Source organism: Globicephala melas, chromosome 10 (assembly GCF_963455315.2).
Source record: "Globicephala melas chromosome 10, mGloMel1.2, whole genome shotgun sequence".
Lineage (NCBI taxonomy): Eukaryota > Metazoa > Chordata > Mammalia > Artiodactyla > Delphinidae > Globicephala > Globicephala melas.
The window spans coordinates 50,979,446-51,002,396 of NC_083323.1; the positions used below are offsets into that span (position 1 = coordinate 50,979,446).

A 22,951-nucleotide genomic window follows, 5' to 3' on the forward strand; every position below is an offset into this window, starting at 1 on the left:
CTATAAAACACTGCTGAAAGAAATGAAAGAAGACTGTTTTTGAATTTTATTTTTTATACAGAAGTTTCTTATTAACTAATTTTATACATATTAGTATATATATGTCAATCCCAATCTCCCAATTCATCCCACCATGCCCCCACCACCCCCACTTTCCTGCCTTGGTGTCCATACATTAGTTCTCTACATCTGTGTCTCTATTTCTGCCTTGCAAACCGGTTCAACTGTACCATTTTTCTAGATTCCACATATATGCATTAATATATGATATTTGTTTTTCACTTTCTGACTTAATTCACTTTGTATGACAGTCTCTAGGTCCATCCACGTTTCTAAATATGACCCAATTTCATTCCTTCATATGGCTGAGTAATATTCCATTGTATATATGTACCGCATCTTCTTTATCCATTTGTCTGTTGATGGACACTTGGGTTGTTTCCATGACCTGGCTATTGTAAATAGTGCTGCAACGAACATTGGGGTGCATGTGTCTTTTTGAATTATGGTTTTCTCTGGGCATATGCCCAGTAGTGGGATTGCTGGGTCATACAGGAATTCTATTTTTACTTTTTAAAGGAACCTCCATACTGCTCTCCATACTGGCTGTATCAATTTACCTTCCCACCAACAGTGCAAGAGGGTTCTCTTTTCTCCACACCCTCCCCAGCACTTGTTGTCTGTGGATTTTCTGATGATGCCCATTCTAACCGGTGTGAGGTGATACCTCATTGTAGTTTTGATTTGCATTTCTCTAATAATTAGTGATGTTGAGAAGCTTTCCACCTGCCTCTTGGCCATCTGTATGTCTTCTTTGGAGAAATGTCTATTTAGGTCTTCCACCCACTTTTTGATTGGGTTCTTTGTTTTTTTGATATTGAGCTGCATGAGCCATTTGTATATTTTGGAGATTATTCCTTTGTCCACTGATTTGTTTGCAAATATTTTCTCCCATTCTGAGGATTGTCTTTTCGTCTTGTTTATAGTTTCCTTTGTTGTGCAAAAGCTTTGAAGTTTCATTATGTCAAATTTGTTTATTTTTATTTCCATTACTCTAGGAGGTGTGTCAAAAAAGATCTTGCTGTGATTTATGTCAAAGAGTGTTCTGCCTATGTTTTCCTCTAAGAGTTTTATAGTGTCTGGCCTTACATCTAGGTCTTTAATGCATTTTGAGTTTATTTTTGTGTACGGTGTTCGTGAGTGTTCTAATTTCATTCTTTTATATGTAGCTGTCCAGTTTTCCCAGCACCACTTATTGAAGACACTGTCTTTTCTCCCTTGTATATCCTTGCCTCCTTTGTCATAGATTAGTTGACCATAGGTGCCTGGGTTTATCTATGGGCTTTCTATCCAGTTCCATTGATCTATATTTCTGTTTTCGTGCCAGTACCATATTGTCTTGATTACTGTAGCTTTGTAGTATAGTCTGAAGTCAGGGAGTCTGATTCCTCCAGCTCCGTTATTTTCCCTCAAGATTGCTTTGGCTATCCAGGGTCTTTTGTGTCTCCATACAAATTTTAAGATTTTTTGTCCTACTTCTGTAAAAATGCCCTTGGTAATGTGATAGGGATTGCACTAAATCTGTAGATTGCTTTCGGTAGTATAGTCGTTTTCACAACGTTGATTCTTCCAATCCAAGAACATGGTATATCTCTCCAACTGTTTGTGTCATCTTTGATTTCTTTCATCAGTGTCTTATAGTTTTCTGAGTACAGGTCTTTTACCTCCTTAGGTAGGTTTATTCCTAGGTATTTAATTTTTTTTTCTTTAATAAATTTATTTATTTTTATTTATTTATTTTTGGCTGTGTTGGGTCTTCATTGCTGCACGTGGGCTTTCTCCAGTTGTGGCGAGCAGGGGTGACTCTTCGTTGTGGTGCATGGGCTTCTCCTTGCAGTGGCTTATGTTTTGCAGAGCACAGGCTCTAGGCACGTGGGTTTCAGCAGTTGTGGCACATGGGCTCAGTAGCTGTGGCTCGTGGGCTCCAGAGCGCAGGCTCAGTAGTTGTGGCACACGGGCTTAGTTGCTCTGCGGCATGTGGGATCTTCCTGAACCAGGGCTCGAACCCATGTCCCCTGCATTGGCAGGCACCACCAGGGAAGTCCTATATTTTATTCTTTTTGTTGCAATGGTGAATGGGATTGTTTCTTTAATTTCTCTTTCTGACCTTTTGTTGTTAGTGTATAGGAATGCAAGAGATTTCTATGCTTTAATTTTGTATCCTGCAACTTCACCAAGTTCATTGAAGAGCTCTAGTAGTTTTCTGGTGGCATCTTTAGGATTATCTATGTATACTATCATGTCATCTGCAAACAGTTAGTTTTACTTCTTTTCCAGTTTGTATTCTTTTATTTCTTTTTCTTCTCTGATTGCCGAGGCTAGGACTTCCAAAACTATGTTGCATAATAGTGGTGAGAGTGGACATCCTTGTCTTGTTCCTGATCTTAGAGGAAATGCTTTCAGTTTTTCACCATTGAGAATGATGTTGGCTGTGGGTTTGTCATATATGGCCTTTATTATATTGAGGTAGGTTTCCTCTATCCCCACTTTCTGGAGTTTTCGTCATAAACGGGTGTTGAGTTTTGTCAAAAGCTTTTTCTGCATCTATTGAGATGATCATATGGTTTTTATTCTTCAATTTGTTAATATGGTACATCACATTGATTGATTTGTGTGTACTGAAGAATCCTTGCATCCCTCGGATAAATCTCACTTGATCATGGTGTATGATCCTTTTAACGTGTTGCTGGATTCTGTTTGCTAGTATTTTGTTGAGGATTTTTGCATCTATATTCATCTGTGATATTGGTCTGTAATTTTCTTTTTTTGTAGTATCTCTGTCTGGTTTTGGTATCAGGGTGATGGTGGCCTTGTAGAATGAGTTTGGAAGTGTTCCCTCCTGTGCAATTTTTTGGAGGAGTTTGAGAAGGTCTGCTGTTAGCTCTTCTCTCAATGTTTGACAGAATTCACCTGTGAAGCCATCTGGTCCTGGCTTTTTGTTTGTTGGAAGATTTTTAATCACAGTTTCAATTTTATCATTTGTGATTAGTCTGTTCATATTTTCTATTTCTTCCTGGTTCAGTCTTGGAAGTTTATACCTAAGAATTTGTCCATTTCTTCCATGTTGTCCATTTTATTGGCATCGAGTTGCTTGTAGTATTCTCTTATGATGCTTTGTATTTCTGCAGTGTCTGTTGTAACTTTTCCTATTTCTAATTTTGAGTCCTCTCCCTTTTTTTCTTTTGCAGTACGCAGGCCTCTCACTGTTGTGGCCTCTCCCGTTGCAGAGCACAGGCTCCGGACGCACAGGCTCAGCGGCCATGGCTCATAGGCCCAGCCACTCCGCGGCATGTGGGATCTTCCCAGACCGGGGCACGAACCCGTGGCCCCTGCATCAGCAGGCAGACTCTCAACCTCTGAGCCACCAGGGAAGCCCTCTCCCTCTTTTTTGTGATAAGTCTGGCTAAAGGTTTATCCATTTTGTTTATCTTCTCAAAGAACCAACTTTTAGTTTTATTGATCTTTGCTATTGTTTTGTTTCTATTTCATTTATTTCTGCTCTGATTTTATTATTTCTTTCCTTCTATTAACTTTGGGTTTTGTTTGTTCTTCTTTCTCTAGTTACTTTAGGTGTAAGGCTAGATTGTTTGAGATTTTTCTTGTTTCTAGAGGTAGGATTCTATTGCTATAAAATTCCCTCTTAGAACTGCTTTTGCTGCATCCCATAGGTTTGGATCAGCATGTTTTCATTTTCATTTGTCTCTAGGTATTTTTTGATTTCCTCTTTGATTTCTTCTGTGATATATCTCCTGGTTATTTAGTAACGTATTGTTTAGCCTCCACGTGCTTGTTTTTTACATTTTTTTCCCTGTAATTTATTTCTAATCTCATAGCGTTGTGATCAGAAAAGATGCTTGATATGATTTCAATTTTCTTAAATTTACTGAGGCTTGATTTGTGACTCAAGATGTGATCTGTCCTGGAGAATGTTCCGTGTACACAGAAGAAAATGTAGTCTGCTGTTTTTGGATGGAATGCCCTATAAATATCAATTAAATCTGTCTGGTGTTTTGTGTCATTTAAAGATTGTGTTTCGTTATTAATTTTCTGTCTGGATTATGTGTCATTTAAAGATTGTGTTTCGTTATTAATTTTCTGTCTGGATTATCTGTCCATTGGTGTAAATGAGGTGTTAAAGTTCCCCACTATTATTGTGTTACTGTCCATTTCCTCTTTTATAGTTGTCAGCATTCGCCTTATGTACTGAGGTGCTCCTATGTTGGGTGCATATATAATTGTTGTATCTTCTTCTTGGATTAATACCTTGATCATTATGTAGTGTCCTTCCTTGTCTCTTGTAACATTCTTTAAAGTCTGTTATCTTATATGAGTATCGCTACTCCAGCTTTCTTTTGATTTCCATTTGCATGGAATATCTTTTTCCATCCCTTCACTTTCAGTGTGTATGTGTCCCTAGGTTTGAAGTGGGTCTCTTGTAGACAGCATATATATGGGTCTTGTTTTTGTATACATTCAGTGAGCCTGTGTCTTTTGGTCAGAGCATTTAGTCCATTCACATTTGCTGGAGTGGGGCCCAAAATCTGCTTGGACTAACATGTTCCCAGGTGATGTTCATACTGCTGATTTAAGAACCATATTTTTTGAGTATCACTGACCTAGAGAAATTTGAATATGTGCAGCTGGAATCACATTCAAGAAGGAATGTTCATAACTACCTTGTTTATAATAGTAAAAAAGTGAAAATAATCTAAATGTCCGTAGTTGAATGGATAAATACCAACATTAATATGTGGTAAAACTATAATGAAAAATAAAGAATTATTAATACAAAATTCAGGACAGTGGTCATCTGGGAGTTAGGAAAGAGAGACAAGTATCAAGGACACACAGAGGTGCCTCAAAGTTAATGTTCTATATTTTAAACGATGTCGTACTTCAAAATGTAAGTAAAATACATACTTCATATATATTCTAATATGTGTGAATCATTTCATAATAAAAAATTTTTAAGTAAAGTGGGAGATAATGATCAGCTATGTCAGATGGTGCTGAGAGTTCAAAGAAAGGTGAGGACACATAAAAGAGTATTGAATTTGGCAAAAGGAAATTTGTGGTGATCTCTAGAAGTGATTTCAGAGGAGCAATGAGGACAGAAGCCAAACTAGAATGGATTGAGAACACCATAATACAAGATAGAAACTGCCAAAATCATGAGAAGTGAAAATTAATATCAATATTTCAGTAGTGTACATGATAGGAATTACTTCCAACCAGGGTTCATCAATACCACTTCCTGGAAGAGGCATTTGTATAGGATTCTAGAGGATGGGCAACATTTGGGTATACAGAAGCAGGACATGAAGGATGTTTCAGGCAAAAAGAACAATAGGAACAATGCCAGTAAAGGCAGAATCAAGCAAAAGTTAGATATGAAGGGGAAGGGCAAGCAGTGCAGTCTAGCTGGAGCACAGTGGCTGCGTGAAGACTAGGACTTAGCTAGAAAGGTACAGGTTGTTCAAGACTGGCACTGTCAACATGGTAGTCACTGGCTACATGTGGCTACTGAGCACTTAAAATGTGGCTAGTACAACTGAAGAACTGAAGGTTTAATTTGAATTAATGTAAATTTAACTGATACCTGATTCAGTTATAGGAACACTTTTAAGTATATTTGGAAGAACATGCATATATGAATAAACTTTTTCAAACAGTAGATTTTATGTAACCTAAATATAGACCAAGTATTTTCAATAAAAATGCAGCATCTGAATTAAGATGGGCTGTAAATAAGGTGACCATCTGTATAAGTTTTAGCACTGTAAGTCACACAACACAGGGTCACCTAGCTGTAAGAGTAATCTATATTCTAGATGTCAAAGCATGTAAAATAGCTCATTAATAAAAGCTTTTATTATATGTTGAGATAATAATATCCTGTATATATAAGGCTAAATTAAATGTACTAAGGTTAATCTCACCTGTTTTTTACTTTTTTTAATGTGGCCATCAGAAATTTTAAAATTATACATGCCTGGACTTCCCTGGTGGTGCAATGGTTAAGAATCCGCCTGCCAATGCAGGGGACACGGGTTCAAGCCCTGGTCCAGGAAGATCCCACATGCCACGCCATAACTACTGAGCCCGCGTGCCACAACTACTGAAGCCTGGGCGCCTAGAGCCCGCGCTCCGCAATAAGAGAAGCCACCACAATGAGAAGCCGGTGCATCACAACGAAGAGTAGCCCCCACTCGCCGCAACGAAGACCCAACGCAGCCAAAAATAAATAAATAAATTTATTATAAATAAATAAATAAAATTACACATGCCTGACATTATATTAAGTATTGGACAGCACTGGTCTAGATAAAGGCAAGCCTTTAAGACCAACTTGAGTTTTGGCTATTACTCAGTAGGATTTAAAGTGCCACTGAAATCTCAAAATGTCCACATAAATTTTTTTTAAGTAAAAGGAAGTATTGTAGCATTGGGAGCTATAAAAATAAAACTGCCCTCTGGAGTTAAATTTTTTAATTCACTCAATAAATCAAAGGAGAAATGAAGTCACCAAGAAAAAAAATGGTTTCCAGGCCTCTAAGACTTGACTAGTTTACAAAGGCTTTATAAATGTATAACACACATCAACCAAGTTCCTAGCTTTGGGTGCATGGCAAACCGTTTATAAACAGTCCTAATTAACAACCAACTTTTGTATTTATTCCTTCTTTTGACAGTCACAGGTTTACAGATCTACACAACGTCTCATTTTCTACAAATCAGGAAAGTTTCTAACGAATACCAGAGAATCATAGACAATGCTAGAACATTATGTAAGTTAACAGTTCTGTTTTTTTGGAGAGAGATTCTCAAAGACTGTCCCCTATCACTCATCCTCCAACAATGTCCTACAACAGAAAAATAAAAGTCAGAAGGATTATTTTGCCTAACATTTGCAATTCTGGGAAGTCTTATCTAGCACTCTGACTAGCATCTGGCTCCCGCCAACCACCCATCCATAATTTAGGGAATGTCACCACCATCTAACCAGTTGCCCAAGCCAGAAATGTGATAGTCATACTAAATTTCTACTTCAACTTCACCCCATTCAAAGACCTTTTCAAATTCCACCTTCTTAATTTGTTTTGAAATTTTCTTAATACTTCACCCCAACCCAAACCTCCACCTAAGGCCCACATAGCTAAATATGGCAGAATTAGGATTAAACTAAATTTCTGTCTCTATATGGACTCTCTCTCTCTGGGTCATCTGATTCACCTCTGTGGTTTTAACTCCCAAATTGTGTCTCCAGCTCAGATTTTTCTCAAAATACCTCAGAACTGGAAATCCAATCACCTACTAGAAACATCCACCTGAATACTGGGATGGATGAATATTCCATCCCAATCTCAAAGTATCCAAAAATTCAGTTTATCATTTTTCCCATCCAATTTGTTACTTATCACCTATTCTCCAAATGTTGGGATGGTTAGAGTTCCTATATTAGAAAACTGGACATCAATTTCTCTATCAATATCCAATTAATCAAGTCCTTCCCATTTTATCTCTATTTTTCAAATCCTTTCTCCATTTTTCATCCCAACAAATCCTCACCTGATCTCCCTTTAACAACCCACATCCAAACTTCAGAATGTGACCTACAAAGCTTTCCATGAACTGATCATTACCTACCTTTCCTGTCTCTATTGTCTTGTACTGAGTAATTCAACCATAAGAAATTGCTTGTAGTTTATACATGCACTAGGTTGTTTCTCATCGATCTTTTTTCATGTGCTCTCTATGCCCAGACAGACTTCTTTCCAATTTTAAGGAGCATGTGCAGGTCTCCAATGTCTACCCATGGAAGAAACGGTAAATCTAAGTACTCAGGTTCTACTGGCATTAAAGTCCAAGAATCAACAAAATCAGTCTATCCTGCTGCCCCTGGTAGAGGTTCTTGGGTACAGAAATCTACCATCAGGATGTATTCCTAGTCATAAAGTTTCTCCAGTGGGGCTTAAAGGCAGTAGCTAGTTATGCTCACTAGACCAGTAGAATGAGCATTATGGACATTCAGTTTCTTTAAAGCACAACTTCTGGTTTCTAATTTTCAGTTAAGTACCTGTTCTTGAGCATCCTTTCCAAATGAGTGGCTGCCAAAATTCTGCTTGATTTAGCATCTTTTGTTGAGTCATCTGGAAGAAGTGACTTGCCGAGATAAGTCTAGGAAAAAAGGGCAAAGAAGCCATGTAGATGACCTGCAGTAATGTAATGTCACTAGGAGCAGGGAATGAGAATTGCAAGGTCAATCTTATTAAAGGAAATGTTCTGGGCACATGATATATCAAGACACTGTTCACTTGGAAATCACAACTTGTCATCCACACAAGGAAAATATAACAAAGTGCAATATCAGGCTTCTATATTCACAAGATATTCAGGTTTCTACTGACCAATGAGCATGAAAATGGATTTTATAATAACTCAGGTTTCAACACATTAATTTTTATGAGCTCATCACAAGAACAGAAGCTTCCCTGAGAGCTCACAGGAAAAGAGACTTACCATTGTACCTATACTAATTAAGAAGTGTCTGATAAATTTTACCTCATCTGCCCTGATGTCTTCTCAATCTATTAAGATGCATAAGCAACCTCTCTAATCTCCCAGAATTTTTTTAAAATTAATTAATTAATTAATTTTTGGGTCTTTGTTGCTGCCCGCGGGCTTTCTCTAATTGCAGCGAGTGAAGACTACTCTTTGTTGCAGTGCGCAGGCTTCTCATTGCGGTGGCTTCTCTTGTTGCGGAGCAGGGCTCTAGGCATGCGTGCTTCAGTAGTTGTGGCACACGGGCTCTAGAGAGCAGGCTCAGGAGTTGTGGCGCATGGGCTTAGTTGCTCCGCAGCATGTGGGATCTTCCCGGACCAGGGCTTGAACCCATGTCTTCTGCATTAGCAGGCGGATTCTTAACCACTGCGCCATCAGGGAAGCCCTAATCTCCCAGAATTTATTCTGCTTTCTTCTCTCACTATATTTTCCACACTATCTTTTAACTTAGCTGCCCTAGGTTCTCTAAATTGTGACCATCTTGAAGACTGTGCCATGTCTTTTTCATCTTTGCATCCCTAATGTGTAACAGTGTCTGACATTTGTTAGCAACCAATAAAAGTCTACCAACTAAGTCATCTTTTTAGTTGATTAAACCATCGAAAAATCGAAACCCATGCTACTCAAAGTAGCTAGCCCATAAACTATTTTTTTATGATAAGGAGTTTGAGCTAGAATGTGTAAAAGAATGGCTTCCTTTGAGAAAGTCTTGCTATGAAAAAATGTCTAGCTGGGATTTCCCTGGTGGCACAGTGGTTAAGAAGCCACCTGCCAATGCAGGGGACATAGGTTCAATCCCTGGCCCGGAAAGATCCCACATGCCATGGGGCAACAAAGCCCATGCGCCACAACTACTGAGCTTGTGCTCTAGGGCCCAGGAGCCACAAATACTGAAGCCCACGTGCCCTAGAGCCTGCGCACTGCAACTACTGAGCCCACGCACCACAACTACTGAAGCATGCACACTCTAGGGCCCATGTGCCGCAACTACTGAGCCCACGTGCTGCAATTACTGAAGCCCACCTGCCTAGAGCCCATGCTCCGCAACAAGAGAAGCCACTGCAATGAGAAGCCCGTGCACCGCTACAAAGAGTAGCCCCCGCTTGCCACAACTAGAAAAAGCCTACGTGCGGCAACAAAGACCCAACGCAGCCAAAAAAAAAAAGTCTAGCTAAACTAAGTAGTGCTTTAGTGATACATCTGATTTACATTCTTGCCCCACTTTAAGCCAAACACTTGAAAGTTAGACAAAGACATTTTCATAAAGAAAAGATGCTGAGGAATGGATGGTTAAAATTAACTTCAGGGTCTTCATCCATTTTTATAATCATACATATATTTACAGATACCAAAAAAGATTAAAAATAAAGGCATCTATTTTCACTGGTAAAAAATATAAAATAAAATAAAGACACAGGGCACTTAAAAAAAATTTTTTAAAGCCAAGACGCATTTAAAAAAAAAACCTAATAAATTTTTAATTAGAATTTTTTCCTTTTTTTAAACAGGACAAGTAACAGATTACATCAAACTTCAGAACTTCTCAAATATCTAGTTATTATACACATTCCCATCTGTCTTGCAGGGAGGGATCTTGGTCGGCTTAACAGTTTCAGGTAAAATAAGCTGCATAAAAGTATATATTACAATAATAAATGTACAATGTTTACATGGAATATGTTTTAGAAGCAAGAAAAAGATGCATCTGCATCAAAAGGCGACCTCTTAAAATGCCACAACTATTTTTTACATTCACTCTTATAACAGGTCACAAGATGGGGTCACTAAGCACAGATAAATCACTGTGATGCACATAAAATACAGAAAGATTAGTTATTTTATATATTATATATATTTTTTCACACTTTAGCATCTGAGACATAAACTGAGAATTTAAAATTTATTCTCTTCAGATAACAAATCATTTTTTATTCTTCATAAACATGGTGCCCACAAAAGCACATAGGTAAGGCACAATAGGGTTTTCTGTTACAGAACAGTGTGCATCATGTTTACTTAACCAGAAAACGTGCATTAACTGTGCAAGTTCATGCTGCAAACCCAACACATATACAATTAAAAAAAAAAAAGAAAACTGAGCTTTAAACAAAATCAAAATTGGTACAATTCCAGCTGTTTCACATATTCATTTGGACTGACAATGACATATCAACATGTTATTTTTAAAAAGCCAATTGTTACATTACAAGTAAACTTTGCTCCGTAACTATTTTAATCTGAAATCATAAACAGTAATAAGGTAACTTCACTGAAACAAATACTGAGGCACAAAGCAACCATCACTCCTGCATTTACTATACTGCAAACTTTCATGACCCAAAATTGCAAGTATAATTTCTCAAATACACATTTTGCTGCAACAATGTGCCCTGCTTTAAACCTGACATACAACAGGGAAGCTAACATCTCATTAAATTATAAATAGATTGGGAAAATGACTTAATCCCAATGGTACTATGTCATAGCCCTAGTATTTATAATAAATACAGCTTTTCACAAAATACTTTTCCAATGTCTGCCAATTGCTTTTTTATTGCTCACATAAATTTGAATCCCTTACAACTGGTATCAGAACTTTCACACAATATCATACTCAGACATTTTTATATAAAACCTATAAAAGATATTTTAAACTTTTATCTAATACTTCCAGGTGTTTGGCTGTTTGATCTATATGATAGTACAGCCATATGTATATATGTGTGTGTATATATACACATATACACATACATATATATATACATACACACATATATACACATACATATATATATACATTAGATTATGAATAAAATAGGAAGCTTATTTTACTGCTTTAATGCAGATATCCTCACAAAACAAGACTACTTTCGCCATCACCAGCATTTATACATATATACAAAAGCCAGTTTAAGTACATGTACATCCACTTATACTTATATGTAACCACTAAACCCAGATTGATTTTCCCATATTCCAGCTATAGCAAATGAATCTCTTACAAGCAATAGAAACCTAAGATTAAATTGGGAAATTAACAGTTTTACCACATTAGCCTGTAAGGAACTATGTAGGTGACTGTATACAAAAATTCACAACATTAGTTTACAGGAAATTACGGAAATACAAGAAGCCTTTTCACCATGCTTTTGTGTGGTTATCCAAACACTTCTTGGTGCAAAATTAACAACCACCACATCTGAAAATGCTTAATAAGGTCAATGTTCCTCATGCAAAACTTTAAGTGCATTGGCTTAACTGAGCTCCAAAAACTGAATGAAACAATTATTCTATCTACTCAGCATTGCTGCTTCACTGCTAAGTCCCTTTGGAACCTTAAGATTTCTGGAACGTTCAAACAGATCTGTACTCAATAAAAATATTACATACAAAAAGCATTTAAAAAGGGAGACGAAGCCAAACAGGAATTTTCCTATTGTAAAGAACAGTCCTAGGAGTGGAAGAAAGTCTTTTCAGGAACCTCCTTGAGAATTGGCTAGGCCAGTCCGAAGACGAAGATGAGACATAGAGTTCATATGTTTATTTGATGGCTTCAAGGGAGTGTTGCAAGTAAGAGCTTGGGGAAAGCGATGGTGATATCTATCTAGTCGTAAATATTTTACTGTAACCAATTTCCCTGTTGTAAGATAAAAATAATATTTTAGATCTGTATGAATGTGCTTAATAGAAAACAAACTGTGGTAAAAGATATATGAACACAAAATAATCTAAAATTATTACTCTAAAAATGCTAACCTAAGATTCTTTAATTTAAAATCTGGTATAGTTTAACAGTAAACCATAATTTATCTTTTCAAAATGTTTGTCATACTCAAATTTCTTACCATCAAACCAAGAGCCATGCAATGCCTTAAAAGCTTTCCCAGCATATTCTGGAGACAGACATTTAACATATACACAACCCTGTGATATTTTTTAAAAAAATAAAAAGGGAAGAAAGAAAATAAATAGTCTTAGTTTAGTAGCAACAAATCCAAAACGTAGAATTCAATAGTAAAAGTTACTTTACCTCACGTGAATTTTTGTCTACTGCAATGTGAACAATGCCATCATTATCACTGCATTTTTCTAAAATTGCTTCTTGAATTGCCAAATGCCACTGATCCCCTATTTCCCTAAAAAATTAATGAAAACAAAAATCAACAGCCATCATCAAAAAGTCTGCAAATAATAAATGCTGAAGAGGGTGTAGAGGAAAAGGAACTCTGCTACACTGTTGGTGAGAATGTAAATTGGTACAGTCACTATAGAGAACAGTATGGAGGTTCCTTAAAAACTAAAAATAGAGTTACCACATAAAACTGTAATCCCATTCCTGGGCATGTATCAGGAGAAAACCATAATTCAAAAAGATACATGCATCCCAATATTCATCCAATATTCATAGCAGCACTATTAATAGCCAAGACATGGAAGCAACCTATGTCCATCGACAGATGAATGGATAAAGATGTTGTATAGATACATAAATGGAATATTACTCAGCCATAAAAAAGAATGAAATAATGCCATTTGCAGCAACATGGATGGACCTAGAGATTATCATACTAAGTGAAGTAAACCAAACAGAGAAAGACAAATATCATATCATATTGCTTATATGTGGAATCTAAAAAAATGATACAAATGAACTTATTTACAAACAGAAAGAGACTCACAGACAAAGAAAACAGTTATGGTTGCCAAAGGGGAAAAGCGGGGAGGGATAAATTAGGATTTGGGGATTAATTTACACACACTATATACTTATACACATTATTTTATATATATAATGTATACATAAAATAAACATAAAATAGATGTAAAATAGATAAACAACAAGGATCTACTGCATAGCACAGGGAACTACACTCAATATTTTGTAATGACCTATAAGGGAAAACAATCTGAAAAGGAATATATATATACACACACATATATATGTATAACTGGATCACAGTGCTGTATACCTGAAACTAACATGGTATTGTAAATCAACTATACTTCAATAAAAAGAAATTTTTTTAAAGAATGAGCAAAAAAAAAAAAAAAAACACAAAAGGTCTGTTGTATAACCTAAATATATAAAACTTTTACTTTTCAGTCATACCTCAATACAGCTGGGGGAAAAAAGAAAAAAAATTAACAGCTATATTCCTACTCAGAAGAAGTCTTCTGTTTTTTACAATATATATACCCAACTAGAATGGGAATAGTTTAAAAACCATATAGTTAAAATTAACAGTATATAAATGCTTGTTACTAACAGTAGGTAGATTAAAAAATAATTAGCATTCAGAAGTCCCAGCCCTGCTCTCACTTTCCAGTCTAAGAATGCACATGCTGAGGCACTGAAGGATCTCTACTATAGCAGAATAAATGTGCTATCATTTTTACGTTTAAAATCCTACATACTTAAAGTCATTTCTCTTTTCTATCTAGACAAATGTTAATAAGCACTTTAATGAGTTACAGTAAACCTGTAAAAGTAAAGTATTATTTTTTAATGACATTTTCAAATTCCTAAACTTAAGGAAAATTCTTAGTATATAGTGTATTCTGAGCTTCTTTTTTTCCAAAATAATAGAAGCGTGAATATAGGACAAACATTTTGTACCTAAGTCACCTTGTACCTAAGTCACCTAAGTAAGGTGACATAAATCACCTTACTATTACGAAACAGCTCCCGCTACAGTAACGCACATTTGTTTTTCTTGTGAGATATAGACGGTGGGTCCAAGGAAAAGGCTGTTACACTTCAAATTGTAAATCTTCATCTCAGGTAATAAAATACTGGACTGGCAGAGACTTCCTAAACCCTAAGGTATGAGGTAAGATTCCAAATAGAGGGATCACCACACCGTTAATTGTTTCTACCTCTGCAAAATGGAGGGAATGCGTGCGTGTGTGCGTGTGTGTGTGTGTGTACTGACAGTGCTTTGTCACATTTACAATTTTGCTGTCACTCATTTGGAATCTTACCATATCAACTATTTCTTGAAATAAATGAGCTATCAGATGGGACTTACGGGTATTTTATATGTAATACAATTTCTACTGTCAGCTTTTTTTAAAAAACAGAATTTGACTTGTCCTATCATTGGACAGATAAGTAGTCACCTCTAGGAAGCAAGTTCTAAAGATTATTACAGCTTATATGTGAAGTATTACGGATTCTAAGGCAATAACTTTTGACTGTGCTATTTTCTGGATGCATGTGTTGTTGTAATTACATAGACAGAAAAGTTTCTCAAACAGTAAATGGACAAGTCTTGTAGAGGGGAAGGTATGTACATTTTTGTAGAAAACTTTTTAAGAGTAGGATTTGGAAATTTTTAAATAGCAGATATTCTATCTATATTGCCTACTGAGGCAAAGAACGGTGGCAAACACGACTTATACATCTAATAAAGGGTATTGTTGTCTGTCATCATATCTGTCATTAATCTGACTCAAGCATTTATCTGCTGTGGGGATTCCCAGTGAATGCAGATTTATAAAAGTTTTACAAATCATTATACATCTGTGTCTTTTGGTGAAACCTTTGCTTGAAATTTAACAAAAAAGAAGAAATGAGAAAAACAGAACATCTCGGTAGTTAGAGATTCAGAAGTAGAAGATTCTTCTATTACAGACAGCATTATAAGAATATCATGCATTTTTCAGCCAAATATTCCAAATAAAAATTACATGTACCTTTCGTCATAATACTTACATAACTGGATCAAACATATTTCGAATCTTTAGACATGGCGTCAAACTATTTGGTGGTGAATTTCTTCTATCTAAATGAAATGCTATAAAAAACAAATGAGTTTTACTATTTTCCATTGTTCCATTTTGTTGAAAAGTATTCAGCCATTCAGTTTATTCAAAAAATATTCACTGCGTACTTTTATTATGAGCCAGACCCCTGGATCAAGGTGAATAAGACAGACACAGTCATTGTTCTCAAAGACTTTAGTTTAGTGGGGGAGACAGATGAAAAACAGTGTCACCCAAGAAATCATAATTGTGGTAAATCCTAAGAAAGAAGAGTACAGAAAGCTCTCAGTGTAACTGAAGCTAATCTGTGAATATCAGGTAACACTTCAAGGATAAAGTATAATTTATGCTGGGACCTAAAGAATAAATACAATATAAATAGGCAGAGTAAAGAGAGGTGTAAAGGACATCTCAAGCAAAGGTGACAGTTTGTACAAAGCCCAAGGCAAGAAGGAACTTGGTATATTTGAGTAACTAAAAGATAGTCACTGTGACTAGAGTGGGGACAATAGAAAGATAAACCTGAAGAAGGGGATGTTGGATTATGGAGGACCATGTAGGCCACATTAAAGCACTTAGACATTACCATAAAAGTGATGGGAAGCCACTCAAATGTTTTAAGGAGAGGAATAGTATGATAAGATCTCTTAAAATTATAAAATTTTTAAATAGAGTGTTATGTGGAGAATCAATTAGACAGAAGCAAAAGTGAATGCAAGGACACCAGTTAGGAGGTTATTATAGTTGTCTAAGAGGGAGATGATAGTAATGTGGATAAGACAGGCCAGCAATGCAGATGGAAATAACTGGACAGAATCAGGACATATTATGGAATAGATCTGACATGACTTGTTTAAAGACTGCACATGTGGGGGCTAAGGGAGAGATTAAGGATGACTCCCAGGTTTATGACAGAACCAACTGAGGAGGGGCAGGTATCATTAATTAGACAGGAACACTGGAGGAAAGGTCAGTTTGGAGAGAGAAGACATTAGGTTCATGCACATGTTGAATTTCCAGTGCTTCTTAGTAAAGAAGACAAGTATACAGCTGGGTATAAAAATCTGAAAACAAGAACAGAAGACTTAGTGCGAGATATAAATTTGAAAGTTATCAACATATATATAAAAAATGAAGTTGCAGTATAAGATCATCTGGGAAGACAGGGAGAATGATGAAAGATGGCCTGGAAAAGCCCCAACACCTAGAGGTCCAGGAAAATCTAGAAAAGAAGATTTAAGAAAGGGTAAGAGGTAGGATGAAAACCAGAAGAAAGTGGCAACCACAAAGCCAAAACAAGAAATTTCCAAGGCAGGCTCAATTGTTAATACTGTTCAGTAAAATAAGGACAGGAAAGAAAAATGTCCGCTGACTTTAGCAATATTGAAATCTGAGAGCTGTTTCCTTGAAATGATGGGGATGGAAAACAGATTGGAGTCAGCTGAAGAATAAATGGGAGGTGAAAAAGTAAAGACAGTGAGTAAATTGTTTAATGCTATTTGGCTATAAATAAGTAGACAGCTATAGGACAATGTATAGTGCACCAGTGTGTTTTAAAGATGAGACTATAGTATGTTTAAGTGCTGATGAAAAGATCCAAGAGAGGCAGGGATTTAAAACACAGTAAGGGAAGACACTTGAGAAGACCAGAGGGAATGGGATCCAGAGGGATCCTCTGAAGAGAAGGGCTCGGATCTTTGTTAAGTGAAACAGCTCCTCAATTGCAAGAGGAGGTGAGGATGAGTGTAGATTTTGGTAATTCTATGAATTTGGTGGTGGAAATTTGAGGCAGGTACAATCTGACTGTTTCTATTTGAGTCATCAGCTGAGAATTAGAAGACAGAGAAGAAGGGCAAAAGGTTTGAAAAGAGGGGAAGAAATATAAAATTGTTATTGAGTAGAGTAGGTAAGTGAAGTGACTAGTAAAAAATGGTAAGAATAAGAAAGGTAGGTAGCACTGAAGACCTAATTGAGGTTGATTAGTTATAAAGGTACCAGTCTAACAAGTTGCAGGATTTTCTCCTGCTATGCTCATCCATTTGCATATAGACAGGCACAGATAAACAGTTTCATCCTTGGTTGGAATATACCAGGGTAAGATGAAGGACAAGTGATGACATATGGGTACTAGCAAGAGAGTGATTGAAAAGATGGATCATGAAAACTAAGATGCACAGGAAAAGAAGTAAAGATAGGAGAAATGCTGAAGAACTAGAGAAAGTAGGTGCATTGAAGGATCAGATTCTGGAGTTCCCAAATACATAAAGCAGGAAAGTTGAAAGGATGAGTTTATGATAAAGACCAGAGCGTATCAATTAAAGATTTCAGAACTGTCAGTGATAAGAAACATCTGGAGTATAAATGTCTGAACAGTGCCTGATATGGGGTGGAGGAAGGGTCACTAGACGTGAAAATCTTTGCCAAATCTCAGATCAAGAAGGTTTGTGAACATCTAGTACCTTCCGAACTTCTCTACCAGTGTACAGATTCTGTTCTTAGATGACCTTTTAGCTGCAAACAATCTGACTTCCTTGAAATTCCAATAACGGCCTGGGCCAGCAGGGGATGCACCAGAGAAAACAGAAGTATTCATACCACCTTATCCTAGCCTAGACCCAAGTTTCCACAAAATAACAGACCTGGGAGAAACTATCCCTGGCCAACTCTAGTCAGAAAGTAGTCCAAAAGATCAAATTGATTTTTAAGATATAAGCTTTATCTCCCTAACTAAACCCTAATTACCATGGCCATGTAAAGATACAGTAGTTATTGAATGATACATTTCAAGTACCTCAGGGACTACCTTTGGGTCCTTCAAATGAATGTTGTTTATACCAAACACTACATTTGTCAGAAGCATAAATAATTCTCTGGCTCCCCAGCAAACTGGTACTTTAAAATAACTTTAGGGGCTTCCCTGGTGGCGCACTGGTTAAGAATCCACCTGCCAGTGCAGGGTACACGGGTTAGAGCCCTGATCCGGGAAGATCCCACATGCCGCGGAGCAACTAAGCCCGTGCGCCACAACTACTGAGCCTGCGCTCTAGAGCCTGCGAGCCACAACTACTGAGCCCGTGTGCCACAACTACTAAAGCCTGCACACCTAAAGCCTGTGCTCCGCAGCAAGAGAAGCCACCACAATGAGAAGCCTGCGCACCGCAACAAGGAGTAGCCCCCCGCTCGCCACAACTAGAGAAAGCCTGTGCACAGCAACGAAGACCCAACGCAGCCAAAAATAAAATTAAATTTAAAAATTTTTAAATAAAAATAAATTAATTAAATAAAATACCTTTAGAGATACTAATGTTATCACTGAATTTATATTTAACTACTTTTTAGAAATTGAACTAAAAATTCAATAAGGCTGATTATTTAACAGTTACTTGGGAAAAGTATCATTAAATGACAACAGCTTGTAGTGGTAGTGAACTCAAAAGACTACCGTAATTACCAACCCTCCAGATATGTACCATTTATTTATTTGGCCATGCTGCATGGCTATGGGATCTCAGTTCCCTGACCAGGGATTGAAATCCCTGAAAGCTCAGAATCCTAACCCCTAGGCTACCAGGAACTCCCCAGACATGTACCTTTTAAACCACTGCATTTATAAGGGGAGAAACATTAAGCTTGTTAGTAAGTTAAACTATCTGTTCACATAAAAAACCATCAGAACCCTCTAGTATACGCCCATTTTTATACAGTACAACATTTGTGCTCAGATATATTTAAATGAAAGCAAACTTATTTTATGTATTAATCATTTTAAAAAGCTAGGTCAGAGTCATTTAGTTACATTTAAATAGACTATATATTTAATAGCATAAAAATGTAAGTAATATTAACACTAAATTCTCTCTGTATTAGAGCTACACGTTCTTAAATGAGGCAAAAAGATGTATAACTATCATTAAGAAAATTCCAACAACTTCTCATTATCAGCTTTTTGTAACAATTCTTCTTATGATGAAATTCTTAAAAGAGCTCAAGTCTTTCTTGCTATAAATCTAAAGACTTCCATTTTATCACTACAACCATCCAAAAATTGAATTGGTATACTTCAAGTAAATAGTTACCAAGTGTTCTATGTCAGAATTTTCTGCCTTCAGGCTAAAATTATCTCAGCCATTGCACCTTTTTTTCTATTTGCTAAGTAGCAGGTGTCTTACTTTACTCTCAATTCCTTTCTAGGTCCAGGAACAGGGCCCTAATCACTGTAACTGTTTATCAAAGACTGTCAAGAAAAGAGAGATTAAATTTACAATTCTTTACATGGCCCATTTAGAAATATGCAAATTAAGGTAGCTCAGTACTTGGCATATAGTTTCCAAACATTTAATACACTGAAACTTGGATAAAACACTTAATACGTAAAAAGTAGCTGGAGGGCTTCCCTGATGGCGCAGTGGTTGAGAATCCGCCTGCCAATGCAGGGGACATGGATTCGAGCCCTGATCCGGGAAGATCCCACATGCCACGGAGCAACTAAGTCCATGCACCACAGCTACTGGGCCTGCTATCTAGAGCCCGTGAGCCACAACTATTGAGCCCGCATGCTACAACTACTGAAACCCGCACATCTAGAGCCTATGCTCCGCAACAAGAGAAGCCACTGCAATGAGAAGCCCGTGCACCACAACGAAGAGTAGCCCCCGCTTGACACAACTAGAGAAAGCCCGCACGCAGCAACAAAGACCCAACACAGCCAAAAATAAATGAATTAATTAATTAATTAAAAATATAAAACTTCTAAAAATATATTAAAAAAAAGTAGCTGGAGATTTTAAAAATATTGTATTAATTCAGGTTGAGTTTTAACTACTACTATAACTGACCTTAAGTTGTATTTTATCATTTTTGCACAGTCTTTTCCTAGCTAAAGATAATGATAAAGTGAAAATAATAGTCTGAGGTTTTAAATCCTAGAGATTATAAAGTGTCCAATTTAACACACTTAAATAAATCATACCACTACTAATTTTTAAGAACAACATGGATTACCTAGTTGAAAATTGCCTTTGGATTCATCTTGAAAATCTCACTTATTTTAAAATAAGACAACTATAATGATAAAAAAAAATTCATATGAACAAAAACAATGGCCTAGAACTTCAGATGCATACATGAGCAACAACTGTTAGCTCTATGATGAAATTAGGCTGAGACTCCACATGCATCATTATAAGGCACTAAGGTAATCAGATCTGACTGACAGCCTATGGTTTCAGAGGACCATTCTGCATGTACCCTAAAGCAAATAGTTTATGGTTTAGTGTCATTTTGGAAACATAAAAACTTTATTTTTATGCCACGATTATATAAACTATTATTCAAGCTCTTTGAAAGTGAAAATCAATTACAGAAAATCAGGAAGAGATTGGATTTTATTTTATTTCAATTTCAAAACAATTAACCTACCTTTCCCATATAGTCTATGTTTAGCAAGCATTGATAAATATGCTTTTTATCCAATAAGATTAAAAGAAACTCAACTCATTACTAGTTCTGAAATACAAATTAAACTAGCCATGAGATTTCTTTTTGCAAATAACCATTAAGATACAAAAAATTCAAATGAGGTAACAGTTATCACTTTGGATACGTAAGGCAACCAAACACCAAACCCTCTTATAAACTTACAAATACCTGTTTTTGCAACTATGCAAGCATTAAGAAAAATATGGAATGATACCCACAAAAGCTACTTGGCATGGGATATGCAGGTGGAAGACTCAATGAAAAAGAGAAAGGCAAGCAAAAATTGAAAAAAGAGCAGTTAAAAGTTATAATTCCACTTACACATGTTTTAAATACAAAACAAATTATGTGTCTTATTTGCATAAAAAATCAGGGAAAAAGAATGCAGTTAGATCTTTAATATACTAAGTTGCTTTGGTAAGTGAAAGAGGGAAAAAAATCAAAGTAATGTCTCTAGAATTCTATCACAGTGAAGACAAACCATGTTGTTTATATTAGCAAGGAGAAAAGTGGGAGGACATGTAAGAAGCTAACACTCATTCCTTCTATGGGATGGAACTGGAAGGGAACTCTGCCTTCATACATCTTTCAGTTATACTATTTTACTTTAAACACGTAAGACTTTTGCATTTGAAAAAATTACATTTATATTTTTTTGTTGTTTAAAAATACATACCTTGACCTTGCCACACTTTAGAAGGTATTACTAATATTTTGTCACAGGATGCAGAAGGCTGGATCCACCGCCAAACTAGAAAATCTGCACCACCTATTCTTCGTGTTTCCGTGCGAACTCTAGACTCATTAGCAGCAAGGAAGTCAACAGCTCTATCCCAGACTTTCTTCATTTTTCTCCTATCATTTGAAGGAAAATGACAACTTTACTATCATCTTGGCTTGTCATCTTTTTCAAATATTAGTCATTGAAGGTAGTGGTTACTCTTAATGCGGGCTGTTCTTATCACTGCATATGGAGGAGTTTTTTCCAAAAAGATTTAGATGACTGAACCTCACCTCAGATTGACTATATTTGGAACAATGCACTGGTATTCCCCCTGCCCTGGCCGCCTCCCGCACAAAAGCTCCACTGGTGATTCTGATGTGTTGCTAGGGTAAGAATATTGCTTTAGAATGTGACATCATCTTTTATTTTCAAGAAGTTATTGCTTAATTCTTTTATTTAAAAAGCTTCATTAACAACAAAAAGAAGTATTTTAAAACATTATTAATAAAACATCTCTGGCTGTTCTCTGTCTCTGTTTCCTTATCAAGACAGAATTAAAGGAAATAAGGTAGAGACTGACAACAAAGAATCAAAAGTGTATATTTTGAAATCCAGTTGTCTATTATGCCACTCAAAATCAGGAAGATAATAGACGAAAATTTAGAAAAGAGTTTAAAGTACAAAAATAAAGCCTGTACAATAAAACAGGTCTAGTTGAGAAGGGTCACAACTCTCAGTGTAATTTTCATGACTGCAGAAGATACCAACATTCTGATTTACTTCAACTCATAATGTGTTGAACACACCTGTCGTGAGGCTGTATTAAGGAATTTCGCACATGGGGAATAGGCATGTAAGGCTGTAAATCTTTATTTTCCTGGCAAGCTTCATTATGACTTCGTAAAACATCTGAAAAGTAAATCAAACAAATTTACAAATGAAGCAATCACTGGACATCATGTAGTTTATCACATAATGACTATTCTAGAAGTAGTTTAGATTTTTACAAATACTATACCTATAATCTTTACCACCATATCATACATCTGCCTTGTTTCTTCTTCCTCTTTTGTCCAGCGATATTTCATGTAACGCAGAACAACGCAAACCATCACTACACCTGCAATATTTATATATTGTTTTTAAAACTGTGGTCAATGGCATTCAATAATATTCACTGCAACTTGAAGTTATTTTGTCAGTTGTTAAATGTGGTATTAACAAAATAAAGCAAAAAAAAGCCATTTTGACAGTTTCTACAGTGACTATTTTAACTGCCATAATGGGATAATGGAATAAGCCTTCAAGACAGTGGTCTGAATTAGCTACATGATCAAATTACATAGAAAAATTTAATATTAA

General features: G+C 36.2%; 1 protein-coding gene across 3 annotated transcripts in view; it reads right to left on the bottom strand.

The window, feature by feature from the left end:
• Window positions 1–6,758: 6,758 nt before the first annotated feature.
• LEMD3 (LEM domain containing 3) overlaps window positions 6,759–22,951 on the bottom strand; it is a 69,019-nt gene continuing 52,826 nt past the window's right edge. The window contains exons 7-14 of one of the 3 annotated variants that reach the window (XR_009565310.1): window positions 22,608–22,709; window positions 22,396–22,498; window positions 21,542–21,720; window positions 15,338–15,419; window positions 12,653–12,758; window positions 12,468–12,546; window positions 8,138–12,259; window positions 6,759–7,869 (exon numbers count right to left, since the gene is read on the bottom strand). Coding sequence is in view for 1 of the 3 variants with exons in the window: in XM_030866373.2 (XP_030722233.1) it covers window positions 12,096–12,259; window positions 12,468–12,546; window positions 12,653–12,758; window positions 15,338–15,419; window positions 21,542–21,720; window positions 22,396–22,498; window positions 22,608–22,709 (815 nt within the window). In the remaining 2 variants the exon portion in view is untranslated. Of the gene's footprint in view, window positions 12,260–12,467; window positions 12,547–12,652; window positions 12,759–15,337; window positions 15,420–21,541; window positions 21,721–22,395; window positions 22,499–22,607; window positions 22,710–22,951 lie in introns of all 3 variants that reach the window. The other 2 variants (XR_009565311.1, XM_030866373.2) reach the window with 2 other exon arrangements.